At 37.8% G+C, this 15,797-nt stretch overlaps 1 protein-coding gene across 15 annotated transcripts in view; it reads left to right on the top strand.

Annotated features, from left to right (window-relative positions):
* Positions 1 to 15,797, top strand: part of LMO7 (LIM domain 7) — a 132,247-nt gene that overhangs the window by 110,336 nt on the left and 6,114 nt on the right. For 11 of the 15 annotated variants that reach the window (XM_071431055.1, XM_071431053.1, XM_071431052.1 and 8 more), the window contains 12 exons: positions 632 to 816; positions 1,498 to 1,558; positions 2,773 to 2,814; positions 4,742 to 4,767; positions 5,077 to 5,181; positions 6,955 to 7,047; positions 8,384 to 8,754; positions 10,438 to 10,503; positions 10,812 to 10,877; positions 12,536 to 12,588; positions 14,196 to 14,415; positions 15,301 to 15,573. In XM_071431055.1, the coding sequence (XP_071287156.1) occupies positions 632 to 816; positions 1,498 to 1,558; positions 2,773 to 2,814; positions 4,742 to 4,767; positions 5,077 to 5,181; positions 6,955 to 7,047; positions 8,384 to 8,754; positions 10,438 to 10,503; positions 10,812 to 10,877; positions 12,536 to 12,588; positions 14,196 to 14,415; positions 15,301 to 15,573 (1,561 nt within the window). Of the gene's footprint in view, positions 1 to 631; positions 817 to 1,497; positions 1,559 to 2,563; positions 2,621 to 2,772; positions 2,815 to 4,741; positions 4,768 to 5,076; positions 5,182 to 6,954; positions 7,048 to 8,383; positions 8,755 to 10,437; positions 10,504 to 10,811; positions 10,878 to 12,535; positions 12,589 to 14,195; positions 14,416 to 15,300; positions 15,574 to 15,797 lie in introns of all 15 variants that reach the window. The other 4 variants (XM_071431064.1, XM_071431065.1, XM_071431056.1 and 1 more) reach the window with 3 other exon arrangements.

Here is a 15,797-nt window from a genome sequence, read left to right as displayed (position 1 = left end):
AACTGGGGTAAAAACAGTGAGGGTTAGGAAAAGACAAGAAACAAATCACTTTATAGGATCTAATACAACTGAAGAGTGAGATTAGTGGCAAAAAACTAATTGAATAAAATTTTCAGGAGGAGGGGTAGGGAAGGGAGATAGGATGGAGTGTGTGAGAAGAGCATCATTTGTATTTGCCTCATCAATTTGCCAATTTAGTTTAGGCTGCCTTTTCTTCCTCCTCTCTGTGCTTCCTGATGAGCATGGACATGAAAATGACCCTTCCCTGGATAGTGTATGAGTCTCATTGTACCTGGAGTGAGTAAAGTTGGAAGAATTTTCTCAATCCTTACTAACACTAATGAAATAGTGTCCAATGAATGCTAACTCCTCTCTAATGTTCAGCTGCTGTAGCACATATCAGCAAAATATCTTTTGTTTTGGCAAACTTTTACCTGGTTTATGACTAACACTTGCAGTTCTGGGGAAGGCGGTCTGCTATAAATGCCCTTTTTCCTGTCTTCACAAATTCCACCTGATTTGTGTGTCCCTTCTTCTGTTTTTGTGTTATTTTAATGTTTTCAATAGCTCTTGTTCTGTTCTTTGACATTACTGTCTATATTAATTTCTCAATCCTCCACATACCAAAAAGACTGGGGCAAAGACCTGCCTTCCCTGCCACATGTAAGGCATAAAATCCTCAATCTCACCAGTGTGGCTACCAACATTATAGGTACATCTGAAAATAAATGGATTGATGCAACTTCGGGAGAAAAAGTTTCAAATGCTTCCACCACATCCACAAAAAGAGATTTCTCCAGCAGCCTTCAAAGTTCTGTGAGTATGTTTTTGAAGGTTCATGGGAGATGGGGGGAGCAAGAAAAAATTTAGTGTCTTGATAGTGGGAGGATGGAGAAAAGAACTTGTGAATCTTCTGTTCCTTAAGCAATACAAGTATAGGACCCTGCATCTGAAATATGGAGAGGTAGCTATGCATGTCTTAAGGTAAATAAGATGTTTTAAAGACTTGCTACTGTCTATTCATGAGAGAACACTGGTGAATGATAAATATTAAAACAGGTGCAGGCTGTCTTTTGATTAAAACCATGTATAATGTTTGCTCTTCAGAGAAGACTTTGACCTGAATTATTAGCCTGTGTGGAAGATGCAGCCACAAAGAACAGGTGCATATGTGCTTTCAAATTACTTGCAAATAAAACCTGCCTGCCAAGGAGCTGAAATAGGAAGATTTTGGCTTCTGGAATTTTCTTGCTAGCTAATGTATTTTATTTCTGCAGCAATTCACAGCTGGTTATTGAGTCCTTCAACTGCATGCAGTAGCTTTATTATAAATTACACTGAGGAAGTTTTAGATTGTTTTGTATCTTTCTATAAAATATTATGAAATGTTTTGTGACATATAGTTCCTGATAGGAAAGATGCGTAGTTGGATAAACTTCCACACATCTAATGAGCCTAGGACATTTATTTATTTATTTATTCATTTATATATTTCAGGATACAGAAACAAAATTAATAAATGGAATGCAAGGAGATCTTGGCTCTAATGAACAAAGAGGTAAACCACTGTTGCTTTTCTTCTGCTAATGGTGTGGTTTGACAAGCACAGACACTAAGTCAGTAATGACTGGAAGTGTTATACAGTGGGTGAAGTGAGACCTTAACAAACCAAAACCCAGACAGATATCTTTTTGCATCCAAACTGGGTATAGCTTGCTTCCACAGTTTGCAAGCCAGTTTGAGAACTGACAACAAAGCTGCGACAAAGTCCCTGTCTCTGCATTAGTAGTTGTAAATTTAATGTGTGGTAGAGGTGAAAGGCAAGAAGGCACACAGTTTATTGTAATTGCTACTGCATTGTATGGTGACTGAGTTAGGATGAGTACTGACTTATTTTAGTACCCAGAAAGAGTGTAGAGTACTCAACTTTTTGCTACTTTTTCCTGCCTCTTTCAGTTGTAAGGTTTGGGGGTTAGTGGCTGTTTTCACTATTGTATTACTTTACTTTTATTCCTGGAGAACAATATTGATGATTCTGATATGAATAATAATAGCATATGAGGCTATGAGTTATAGCCTTGCTTGACAGCAGTGAGAGAAACCAGGTATGTATACTTCCTAATGGAATAATAATCCTGAAGTAGGAGCTTTGTATTTCATTTTAACTTGAATACACATGGTAATTCATAGAAAAATTCCTCCAAGATATCACTTGGTCTCTGGAGATGTTTTCTGGTGGCCTTGAATGGTCATTAGGCTCCACCTCATTTCAACTTTGAATCCTAGTCAAGGATGGTTAAATTAGACAGGGAGAATCTGAGTCTGAGTTTGACACTTGTGCTGTTTTTATTGTTGGACGTTGTTACTGATAAAATGAAATCCTAATTAGTATATGATGTAACCTCCTAAGGTTTTCCTTTGTGTTTCAGGGGCTTTTTGCTTTCAGAAGTGATGTTGCAGTGTATGGGAGGTCTAACTGAACTTTCTTATCCAGTCATTATAGTCATTAAAAAAAAAGGCACCTCATTTTGATTTGTTTGTATTCTTTGTATTTTTCAAATAGCATCTGAACCTATTTCTTTGAAAAACTTAAAAAGGCGGTCACAATTTTTTGAACAAGGTAAACCAAAGAGCTAACATTTCATGTACTTCCATGAAATTGTTCCTGCTGCACACTCTCCCTAACAAGTCTGGTGCTGGGTGCTCTACCTCTTCAGCGTTGTTTCTGCAGTTACAATGAAGCAACATAATTAATTTCCCTTCTTTCCCCAGGGTCATCAGGTTATTCTTACAATTCATGGGTCTACCTTTGTGGTAATGGGTCTTTGCGTGTTCTCTTATATCTATAGCTGTTTAAATCTTTTCTGTGTTGTTCATACTTTTTTTTTCCCCACTGGGTAGAAGTTAGAAGGGTGGCACTCTCTGCTCAGGTTTGCTACTACCTACAAAACAAGAATAATGGTGAATATTCCAGCAGAGGTTTAGAGAAGATCTCAGAGCTGTTGATGAAGTATTTAACTCTGGATTTGAGTTGCAGCTCTGTGCTTTTGCATAAATTGGTATAAAAAGGCATCTGCTGGCTTTCCTGGCTTTCCACTCTGTGATGATGTCACAAGATCCCAAGAAGACCAATATAAAATTTGAATTTAATATGCCAGCATTTTTAAAAAAGGCAGTGGACGAGGCACTCAATTTTGGTTTTGTAGGTTGCTTTTTCAGCATTTTGCATGTCACAGCTCACATACTTCCACTAATGTTGTATGTCTTATGCTGTCTCTGGGCTATGTATGCCTTTCTGTTTTGCTGTAGCCTGAAAGAGTGAAATTCTGGCCTGCTGGAAGCTCAGTTGAGTTTTGCCAATGATTTGTGTGGGGCCAGGATTTTGCTTTTAGTGGTGATGATTTCTGTTTTTTGCCAGAAGCGATATGTGAAATGCCACAGTAGATATCTGTGTTTGTGGTTCTGTGTGCTTTTTAAATACTTCTGCTGTATCTGCAATATTGTATCTACAATATGGTGGAATTTTGTTGGTGGCTATTTGTTGGTGTTGGGGTTTTGTTGTTGTTGTTTTCTGGTTTTTATTTTATGGCTGGCAGAAATCAGTTTTTTCTTTTACTTATTTTTATAACAATATTTGAGGTATTTCACTTGTGCTTGAGGGGGAGGACAAGGTTGTATTTCTAGAGTGCATGTTCAGTACAGCTTGTTAATTTTAAACTTTTGACACTTCAGCTTTGCAATTACATGAAGATTCCTGTGGAGTTCAGCATAAGCTTACAGGGGTGAGAGAAGAGGGGAGCAAAAAAGGTCTATGCTTCCCTTTAATATCTCCTGGCACAACTGCAATAGATTAAGCTGATTGCCTGATTTTCACTATGGCTGTTGTGGTCTGACAGTGACAACGAAATTGTGTACATATAGAATGAATGCTAACCTGTGACTCATTAGAGTCTTTCGTATCCTAAATATGAACTTTTTTCCACTTCATATGGTTATACTTCAGAATAATGTTGCAATTTTTTTCTTTTATGCCTTTTTTTAAAATTGAAATTTGGACAGCTAAGTAACAAGTACACTGTCAACAAACAAAAATAGTGACGGTGCTTAAGAAATTGTTACATTTAAATTTGTGTTTCTCCCCATTTTCCCTACTTTTAATAAATTAGCATAATATATAATCTTGTCACAGGATGACAAGGCCAAGTGTGATAGCCTCAAATAGCAAAAGGTTTGTGGTGAATGGTGACCAGTTCACTGAATTCAAGTGTGCTTTTGGAAGTAGGAAAGTTGGAGAGCAGAAATACATGGTTTTGTGGTGGAGAAGTTGCCAGTGGATGTCAATTGCTCTTAATTCATGCCAAGGGCAGTAGATTAATAACTTCTCTACCCTTGTGCAGTGTTCTGGGTATTGGTCATGCTAAACAGTTGGGTTTCACAACAATAATAATAGGAGAGGTATAGTGAAGAACCTTTGTGTTGCTACAGTGGAAGGTGTACTGCTAATTCAGGCAATTGCTGATGGCACTTGTGAGCATGCAAAGCTTTGAAACAATTGTGCACATTAGCTGAAAGCACCTAATAAATTCTGCCCTTGAGAAAGTTCAGCAGGGCAAATACAAGCATGTCTTACTAAGGAAGAAAACATTAGTCTGAAGCTCACAGACTTGCCACAGTTACACAAGTCTTGCAGTAGTTATGTATGGGTCTAATGATTTCTCTTTTTCCCTTCCACATCTCCCAGGAGGCCCAGAGCCTGCAATGCCTGATGTAAGTACTATTTGTGAACTACTAGTTGGTTGTATAATCCTAGTCTTTTCAAGAATCTCTCTGCTTTCTATCGCTTTCTATACTGCTTTACAATTTTGATCAAATCTGAGAGTACTGGCTAAGATCTGCTTTGTCAAGGCATGGTTGCTTTCTGTCCATTTGAGGAAAAGGCTAATTTATGTCCTTGTCACTATAAAGCTCTAGCGTTGGTAATGGTTTCTATTTCTCACTCTGAAAAAATGTTTTAAAATGTAGAGTGTTGATTACATGGCAAGAGGATAATGCAACTTCATTTCTGTGCTATATTAGCTCCCAGTCCCATCCATCAGCGCTCCTAGCCGTCGGGTTTGGGATCAAGAGGAAGAGCGAAAACGACAGGAAAAATGGCAAAAAGAGCAGGACCGTTTGTTGCAGGTATAATTCATCTTCATAATCATGGGCTGTCAATCCCCCGTGTGTAGCAACAAGGGAAGAAAAGTGGCACGTGACTTCTGCAGTTCTTCTTATTGATGGCCTGGGGAGACTCCCAGGTGCATTTTGTGGCCTGCACAGTTGCACGCATTAGGAGTTATTAAAAAAAAGAGGATAATGCTTTAGTGAGCATCATAAAATCAAACACACAATGTGCATGCACTACAGCCAGAAGTGCTCAATCTTCTGGGGCTGGTATGTTCTTAATGATAACAGAATTTAAAGGATAAGTGAAGAACTAAGTGGTCTTCTGTTGTGAATATGAATTGTATTTTTTTCCCCTTAAGGAAAATGCCCCTAGCCCGAGTTTTACCTTCAATTAGTGATACTGCCTTGTATTCATATATGCAGAGAAGGCAGCCAGTACCTGCCTGCTAGAATCCTGTCATTTAACAATCAGCTAATCAGTTGGAATAATCTGGTTCCCAGGACCTCTGAGTCAGGAAGCTGAATCTGCTAATGCAAAACCACCTTGATAACCACTAGCTAGAGCTGGAGGGGCGTGTTGCAGAGGGAAGGGGCATTGTTTGTAGTCTTAGGATAGCACAAAAAACTCGAGCATACATTTCTGCAAAGAGCTCAGCTCAATGAAGTGTAAGCACATTCAACCATGTTCAGAGACACATCTCAGCAACTTAAATTAAAGTTTGTTGTCTGAAGTCTGATGGCAAGGAGAGACATCAATGAACATCATTTATTCTGCACAAGCCCTCTTTGGCTGTATTCAGCAGAAAACTGTGATCTCAAAGTACAAGCATAGAATTTATCTTGCTTTTTAAATGTTTCATCTTTTCTTGATCCTTGTAGCTTGCAAACTCTGCAGGGCAGCAGCTGTACCTTCCTAAACTTACTTGTGGTCTCCGTTATGGTTTGGATGTTCCATTTGATACTTGAAAAGATGGCTTTAAAGAGTGTAAACCTTAGCTCCCCTCTCTTGAGAGCTGACTCAGCCATCTGCTATCACTTTTCTTTGTTCCGCCTTTTTTAGTCCTGAAGTGATAAATTTGACCAGAGTAATAATGATCTTTCTCTTCCCCATGATCCTAGCAATGCATTTTCAAATAACAAAAAAAAGGAGGCAAAGTCTTTCTTTGCTTATTTCCAGCACCTTAGAAGGAATAATTTTGACATCTTTAAATATTTTGCTTTTCCCAAGATAAAAGTAGTGACTGGAAAAAACACCAAAACATTTGCCATGGGCTTTAAGTGATGCTTTATATTGATTTCATGCCAAATCTAGTCAAAAGACAAATTTCAAGGTCCAGAAATTGGGTTTTGTTTAAGGTAACATTTCAAAAGAATGAGAGATCTTGCTCACTATTTCACTTAGTGATTTCTTTATATTTATCATGTTAATGTGCCTAATTCCAAGTTAAATACAACCACTGTGTTTTTATAGAAATACCTTAGATAGCTGAGGCTTTTTGTTCAAATGGTAACTAAACTGGGGGACAGGGACTATGAGGTTGGCTTTTGTGAAGCTTAGCATGTAATAAGCCTGGAGACTCAAAAATCAATTACAGAACTTCTTTGGATTGTATTCGAGCCAGGGTTTTATTTGTGGAAGACCTAATGTTCTAGTGGAGCTCAGGGATGTTTTTTGTCTGGTTGGTTTGGTCTGTTAAAAAAACACAATAAATTCCAATGTAAGTGCAAATGAAAGTAAAAAACACCATGTTTCTTATTTGCATGCTTAACTTCAATCTAACCTAACAGGAGAAATACCAACGAGAACAAGAGAAACTGAGGGAAGAATGGCTACGAGCTAAGCAAGAAGCAGAAAAAGAGAGTTCCAAGTATTTTGATGAGGTAGGCTGTGAATAAAGCTTTACTGACTAGTTTCATGAGGGCTTTTTTTCCCTTATACTAGGTACATGAAAGCAGGCGAAGTATTAGGGTTGTTATGTCATTTATCTTCTCATTTTGGAAAATAAATTGTTGTCTATGACTTGGTAGAAAGAGATTGCAAAAATAAGATGGAAAAGAGTAGGTGGGATGTATTGAGATATGTTGAATTTGTGTCTTTTCCTTATGAGCTGGTTAGGTAACTGACACAAAAAATAAGCTGGCAAAAAGTCACAGCATGTATTAATTATTGTGATCATAAATGGAGACTTTTAGTGTTTATTTACTACCTGGTGCTACTTGTTGGAGTTCTGCTTCAGTACTTTATCAGGAAGCACATTCATAAGTGTCTGGCTTGTTACTGGCAGACAGTTCATCTGATAAATTTACATACCAAATCAACCTTAGATTTCCAGTTATATATTTTAAAACACTGAATGTGTGTAGTTTCTGTATATGCTGACTTCTGTGTCTGTTGTTTATGGGAAGATGAACAACTTTTTCCTGAGTATGGGAACTGTCTGAGGTATCTCTACTGCTAAGTGAGTGTTGCTTCAGGCATCCAAACTAGATCAGCTGTGTTTACACAGTCATGAATGAGTAGACCATAATTTAAGGCTTAGAACTTCAATAAGAAAGCTTTTTGAGCTGTTGGAGGACTTTGTCGTATAAGAATATAAACCATTTTGTATTTTTTCTGTCATTAGAGATTTTGATGGACCCATAAACATTATTTTTTTCCTGCAACTAAAACATCTTTTGACTACTGAAAGGTTTTTTTCTTGTTTTTGAGAAAAGCGTCATAGAGTGATAGGTCTGAGGCTTTACTTTGAAATAGTAGAAGAATGGGAGAGAGTGGGAGATGCCTCCACATGAGGATTCATGTGAAATTCATCGGTCTGATATAGATTGCAGCGTATATCTTTGTGTATACACTCTTAAGTAGGTCTCAGGTTTCTAAGTCAAAACAGTAGGGAGAAATGCTGGGTATCATGGAAAGGTTTGTTTTCCATGGGTATTTAAGTGGGGAAGGGATGGCTTGACATGTAAGTGATACTTGGGATAGCAGAATGTTTCGCATAGTTGTGGCCATGCTGCCTGTGGTGCTTGCTAAGGCTGGTGTGTGGATTGAAGCTCTTGAATTAGGAGAATGTGAAACCACACTTTGCCCTGCATCTTGCACTGGAAGTGCTGGGGATGATTTTATACATGCTTACCTCATAGAATAAATTACCTTTTCTGAGCAAGAAATCTATTTAAAAAACATCTAAAAACGTGATTTTTTTTTTCTTTGCCACAGGAGCAGACCGTTCTAACCCTAAATACAACATCCGTCACTTCTCAGGCTCCACCTGTGTCCAGCTGGAGAGCAAGCCCTGAAGCAAATGCTCCCGAGGAGCCAGAACAAGATGGAGAAAATGAGCTGGCTGCGAGCTCGCTGCATGAGGAAGAAGGGAGGAGGAGGCTTCAGGAGGAACGGAGGGTCCAGGAAGAAGCAACCAGGCATTTTGAGCAAGAACAGGAACTCCAAGAGCTGGAGCTCGAGAGACAGCGTAAAGAGAGGGAGCAGCAGCAGGCTGAGGAGCAGAGGCGGCAGGCAGAGCTGGAAGAGCAGAGGCGGCAGGCGGAAAAGCAGAGGGAGGTGTCAGTGGAGGTGCCTCAGTACCAAAGGTGTGCACTTGTGCTAGGATGTACTTTCCCTTCCTTCTGTAAATTCAAATCCGTGTCTAACGGGGCTGTGTCTGTCCTGAATGTATAAGAATGTTTATGTGAGATTCATGCTGCAGTCAGTAGGGGCAAAATCCCATACCCTAGTCTTTCTTTCCAAAGGCAGAAGGATCAGGCATAACACAGTCCTTCCCCAAGAATCAAGTGCTATATTTCCCTACTTCAGCTATTTTTTTTTAATGGGATGTGTAAGTACTTTAATTACAGCCAAATAAAAGAGGATCTGAAGGACTTAATGAGAAAATTTCGTAAGAATTGTGCACAAGCCAGTGACTCAACTTGAGAGCCAGTGACTCAACATACAGAGCTTCCAGAAGAAATACCAAGTTAACACTTTTTCAACAAATGTGTGGCTGATTTTTACAGATTTATCTCTCATTTTAATTCAACAGTGTTACAATAAAGCTTAATTGCAATTTAACTACTGGGTTAATTTGTCAGTGAGGGATATCATGGTATATAAGTGAACCGTTACTTGCTTACATATGATAGCCTGTTAGAAATATCCACTGCAGATATATTTGTTCCTCTCATTACATTCTTCAGCAGATTGATTTAAAAAACAATCAAATGAACAAATCCCCACCTATTAGTTCTCAAGTTTGTGTTCTTGCCCAGAAATTTTTAGACTACTGTCACAGGAGATTAATCTGTCTGAAAATGATTAAGCCAGTAACCTTTCATTATTTTGTCTCCATTTACCTTACTGCCTTGTGTATGACTTGTGGCTTCTCTTAAGGTTTTTCTCTTTTTCTTGTTTAAGTGACAAGAGATGACTGAAGAGAACACATGGTATCAAGCTAAGTCTTAGGAGAAAGTAGTGTGATTTTAAAAGACTGCAAATATTTGCAGAGGAGGTTGTAAGACCCAGAGTTACTTTAGTTTAATCTAAATGACTGCTGCTTGATGTGCCTGCTGAGCAAAGCAGAGACACAATGCTACAATGGCTGAACAGGTTCTTCCTGGCAGCAGAGCCAGATAACTTTACAGTTTTAGCTTGTCCCACTTGCAAGATGATAGGACTTTGTGTGGTAACTTATTAAGCTGCTGTAATATCTGCATATCTAAATCCCTGGCACATTCTTTAGTCCACAGGGATTTCATTGCTTCTTAGGTTGCTGCCAAAGGATGTGTTTTGCTAAACACGGGAGGTTTTGCTTAATAGTAAAGGAGCAAGTTCAGTGAAACTGGGCTTTAAAATATCTGGTGTTAAATATTGGCTATAAGATGATATCCAAAGATAAGACTTGAAATGTGAAACGTTATATAAAGACCTGCAAAGGCATGATACTTGCTGCAAAGTACACTGAGGGAGGGACAGTCAGCTAAGGAGTGTTTTCTGTGGAACTTTGTGAGTTTATAAACTGCACCTGTACACTCTTCTGCAATCAAAATGTAATTTTTATAGAACTGCTGTGCTTTGACAAAATTTTCCTCCTGGCTTTGAAATGGATGAGATAATCACTGTTGTATACTGATGCTTGTAATTTTTGCAGCACCTTAGTCTTTGGGATTCTTTTAACACAGCTGAACTTTCTCAGTTTTCTCTGGGAAGGGGATACTTACTGTTTGCTCAATTTCTAGAATTTTCTTTTAATATGTATTTTATCTTTATTTTGCTTCTAGACATTATGAGCGCTATGAAGTATCTAAAATAAAAGAGGATCGAGCTGGCCATCCTCTCATTGACAGGTAATAAGAAACTGAATCAATACACAGTTGAAACCTCTTTAACAATAACCATTCTGGGAGGCTCATGTTTGGTTTCCTTGTCACTTCACAAAAATCTCAGGCAGTTTTTCTCTCAACTCTTCTTTTTCTGCCTTTTATCAGTTGTATTTCTGACTGTTAAATTAAGACTCCTTAGAACTTTACTTGTTTGGGGGGTTTAATTTAAATTGGGGTTTTTTTTCTCTTAAGGATCTATTTTGAATATTTTCCTTAGGAAAATGTGTGTCTTTTTCTGTATGGGAACATAATGTTTCTTTTCTTTCCAATAGGCATTATGAGCGTTATGAAGTTTCTAAAACCATTGAGGAGCAGCCTGGCCAGTCATTTGTTGACAGGTATGTCCAATATTGAATCTCAACACCAACTTGAGCATCACCAGTTCTTTGTTAGAAAACTTTTAAAATTCTAATAAACTTTAGTCATAGCAGCTAAATGGATATGTTGGATTGCTGCTGTGTTTTGCAGTTTTTATGGCATGTTTTCATATTGAAAAGAACAAGTGGCCCAACTTTTGTCAAATTATACACTGTTGTAAGCAACGGTTAGTCAGTGGGATACTGTGGGGAGAAACAAAACTGTGAGGAGGTAAATATGTGGGTAGTACTGAACTTACCTGGCTGGAAACAATTTCAGATCTTGTGGTTGTGTCATAGCATGCTCTACAAACTAAGGTGCAGTCATCCCAATTCGGGTTGTGCAACTTGAGAGAGTAAACAAGAAGGGAAGTCAGAAGCAGCAGTAGGATATTTATCAAGGGGATAGTGCATGTTACTCCTGTAATTTACACAAGTTAATTTTAAGGTACAATCTCTTGCTTTACAAATTAAGCCTTTGTTTTGCATTGCATCTCACAGTAGTTCTGAAAGGTGACTTCTGCTGTAGAATTAATCACTTCTTGTAGCTGAAGTGAGCATACCTCTCTTATATAAAGAGGAACTCCAAAAATTACAAGGTACACTTAATGGGTCTGTTACTAATGGAAGATCTGGATCTAACTTCAGAAGGAGCATGCACTAAATAGTTACATCTTGGATATATGTGTGACGAGGACACTGCTTTTTTCTTCACTACAAGCAGCTGTGAGAGTGTTGCATCTTCTTAAATAGATAATAAAACAGGTCCATGCCATAGGACAGACAGTAAAAACTTAAGGAAACAAGATGTGATGTAGTTTATGCTTCATTTATCTCCATAAAGGACAAGATTCTTTCAAAATGTGGCTGTGCAACCAATGCTGTATGTGTAAAAACATTAATGTAGCAGCTTTGAGTTGGGACCAACCAAAGGATTTCTTTTAAAATCCTTTCTTTGTGAGTTATTTTAAACTAAAAAATTGGCTATACTACTTGAGACTAATAATACAGCAGAGGTGTTGTCGAGGCTTCTGCTCTGTACTGTCAGAAAACCAACTTTTTTGATTTGTCTTCCTGTATATGGCCTTTGTTGAATGCCATTTCTTGGCTAAAACTCATTAAAAATTATGCTGCTAGGTATAATCAGTGAACAGTAACTTTTTCCAAAAACAATCTGCATGCAGGGTTTTGAGAGGGTAAGAAAGAAGTCTAGTAACAGTGCTGAAGTATGATTTCAGTTTCTCATTAAGCCAAATAAATTGTAAATCTGCTCTAAAAATTCTCACTTCTTTGTCTGACTGTAGTCTTCACAAAGCTTTCACAGGGAAGGATTTGGTTTTTTACGTTTTTTTTTTGAAACAAGCACAGTGATCAGTTCCTTATACCTGAAGTACTGACAACTTTCAGTACAAAATTTTAACATTTAATTGGTGATTATCTATTGAGATCTAAATATCAACTTTTTTCCCTTTAGTATCCTCTTGGTCTTTAGTTATTTTTTGCCTCTTGTTTTAAGTATAGCATAAATGGTTGATGGGAGGAATAGTGAAAAAAAGAGGACTGGTTCTGTCATCTGCAATGATAAGAGCTGTGTCTGTAATGAGGTCTTGTAATTAAGATAGATGTTTTTATATCCTCAGGAATAAGTCAAAGTCAACTACAGAACTGAATGAATTCAACACAGTCAGAAATGGTACGTAATGTATAATTTCCATTATACTTAATTTTTTTGGTAGGTAGGGATGGAGGAAAGTAGGAGGAAAAAAATGTACATATATTCATCCTAAGAAAATTAATTTTTAGAGTCTTTTTAATAGCTGCATTGTGAATTCATACTATGCCCCAATTTAATGAATTTTCAACAGCAAGAGGAAAATCATACAGTCAACATAAAAACTGAGGACAAATATGATTAACTACCCATTTGAAGACAGTGATTACAAGTGACTCTTAGATACCTAAATTTTAACGTGAGATTTTTACATGAGATAAAATCAATCATGCCATTATATCATTGACAATATGTGTAGTTTTGATGCATTAACTCTGTAAAAAAAAAAAAAAGCTGCACATACCAAGATGATGAATGCATTTAATACAACTTTTTGTCTTCTGAATTTCAGTTAGTGTAGTAATAACAGAGCAAGAAGTCAGCTCTTGATATGTCACAATGGCTTGTGTCCTGGACTCTAGTTAGATACATGACTTTGGTTATATTAGAAGAATTATGTGCAAAGCAAACAAACCAATTTTATAAATACTTTACAGTCAAAAATGCCTGCAAGCTACTTTTGTGTCTAAAACAGAGTTTAAAAAAGTAATCACAAGTAATCAAAGAAAAGTAATCAAAGAAAAGTAGATGTATTAAGGGATATATTGCAGATTTAAAATGTTGCTTTCATACATTAAAGCATTGTCATTGAAACTAAAGAGAAAGTAAACTTCCGCAGTATTTTACAATGATAATCTATATCAATAAATCCAAGAGCTAATCTACTGTCAGAGCAGCATTTAAAAGGATTGAAATTTCAATTGAATGACTTATTGCTGAGTAATTTTCTTAATTGTTTTTTTACTATAAAGAATACGTACTGGATCTAGGAAATAAAGAATTGTTGCCTTCTGATATATCAACACCTATTGAAGAAAGATTGCTTCTTTGTTTCCCCTTCCAAATTTTCAAAGACCATCTATACCATTAATTTCATTTCAACTGAGTAGTTAACACATAATCCAAATAACTGAAAGATTTCCCCCTCCCCTTTGTATGTATATAAAACAATATAAAGCAGTGTTTTTAGTGCCTTGAAGAAAGAAAGACATTCTTGTAAACAGAGACAACTTACAGAAGAAAAGAGAACTTTTAAAGAGAAAGTTTTAAAAAACTTTTAAAGAGACACTTTTAAAGAGAAAGAATATATCCCATCATTTAACTATGGGTTTTACACATGGTTCAGTTTGTATTGGGGGAAGAGTCCAAATTATGGCTCTAAAAGAGGTGATACCCTTTTAAAAAGAGTACAAATGTCAATGCATATACACTTAGGAAGTGAAGGAGAATGTATTTAAATTAAGCATTATGTAAAAGGCTACATTAATGGAAATACAAACAAAAACATTTCAGTAATGCTGTATTGGTAAGTTTTACTCGGCTGTAAAAGGGAACTGGAATAACTTGTGAGTGGAGTGATGAACACTATTCCAATAGCTCTTGGAATTATAGCCAGAGTGCTGACAGGACCATAACTGCTTCTGTGCCCTGAGGTGTCTGGCTGATGTTTGCACGTGTTGCCTGCACAGGTACCCAGAGCAAGTATTCAGAGAGGTCCTGGAACATGGGTGAGTCGCAGAAGAAGTCTCAGAAGGAGCAAAATCTGTCTGCAGCAGAGTTGGAGAGACAGCAAATCCTTCAGGAAATGAGAAAGAAAACATCTCTACACACGGACAGCAGCTGGATTAGGCAGCGCAGTGCCAGTATACATAAGGAGCCCATTAGTCTGTACAGCAGTAGTATGAGGAGGTAGGAATTGCATTAAAAATTAACTGTGTCTCTCATGGTACATTTTGCTTTGGTTATTCTGAACTTTAGCCTGTATTACAGCGCATAGAAACAAATTGAGTCTGTGAAATGCTATAAGGTGAACAGCATAGCAGCACAGATAAAAGAAGGTATCTGTATTACAGCTAGGATTGAATGGGGTTTTTTTGCAAGTAAGGAATGTGGATGTGACCTGTAAATAACTCAGCTGCTTATTTCTTGGTTGGTACAGCAGCAATGGAAATCAATAGTGTGCCTTGTCATTGACAGATGCATTTAAGAATTTCAGCATGGCAACCTGTTTTGGAAATGGATTATTGTGGCAAAGAAGTATGCCTTTTTCAACACAGAAATATGTCATAAAGTTTGGATAGGGTTTTTTTGCTTTATTTAATGTATGAATGTTGGATTTGTCACTTAGGAAACAGCAGATTTATCAGTCAGGAGAGTATTTGATTACTGGGCCAACACCTTGTACCTGGGTGATGCTATCCAGTCTGGGTAGATTGTTATTTTTGATCTGGTATCCCTTGGAGAAAACATAAACAAAGCTGGTATCTGAGGTCTGTCTCTGTACTGTGGATTTTGATACATGTCACCCTGATAAGGCTGCAGTGGAGTGTTTTGCTTTTGCCTCGCCTGTTTTTTACCATGATAACTATGCCTGGACACAGAGGATAATTTCCTACTCATACATTTTAAATCTGTGCATGAAGAATATTGCTCAGGGTGATCAAACAAACATATTAATTCCAGAAAATATTAAAAATGCAAGATTAATGGCTTTCTCTTAAAAAAGTCAGGATATAGCTCTGTTGCTCCATCTATACTGCTGCTTACATTTGAGGTACTTGATCTCTGTTACAGAGGGGAGTCTTTGGACAATCTTGATTCTTCAGGAATGAGGTCATGGAGGCACCACTCATGGCTGAACCAGTCTGCATCCTCTTCATCTCTGTCTTCTAGCCAAGATTTTAGTCGCCCGGTGTCCACTTCAAACCGAGCCTACATGTGCACTCCTTCCTCCAGCAAAACACCTCCTGTGGCCACCTCTGCAAGAGCCCCCTCCACGTCCCAGACAGCTCCCAGGGCTCAGTCTCCCCTCTCTGCTTCCCAGTCAGGGTCCCAGACACGCAGCAGGTGAGTTGGGTGCCCTTTTTCTGGGAAGATAAAAATGTTGGACAGCACTGAAGGGCAAGACTTGGTGTATATGCTGAACTTACAGCATATGTGTTATTCTTGTCCATAACATTGATTAACAAGTACCTGGAGTTTTCTAGCTGGAGGGGACAGTGGAAGTACGGGCTGGTATTACCTCCCTGCTCCAGTCACTCAGAAAATTTCCCAGGTTTGTCATCGCTGCT

Source organism: Agelaius tricolor, unplaced genomic scaffold, assembly GCF_023055355.1.
Source record: "Agelaius tricolor isolate 1412-34295 unplaced genomic scaffold, bAgeTri1.0.p SCAF_7, whole genome shotgun sequence".
Lineage (NCBI taxonomy): Eukaryota > Metazoa > Chordata > Aves > Passeriformes > Icteridae > Agelaius > Agelaius tricolor.
The sequence above is the reverse complement of the archived record's forward strand: the minus strand, read 5'-3'. Positions and strand labels throughout refer to the sequence as shown.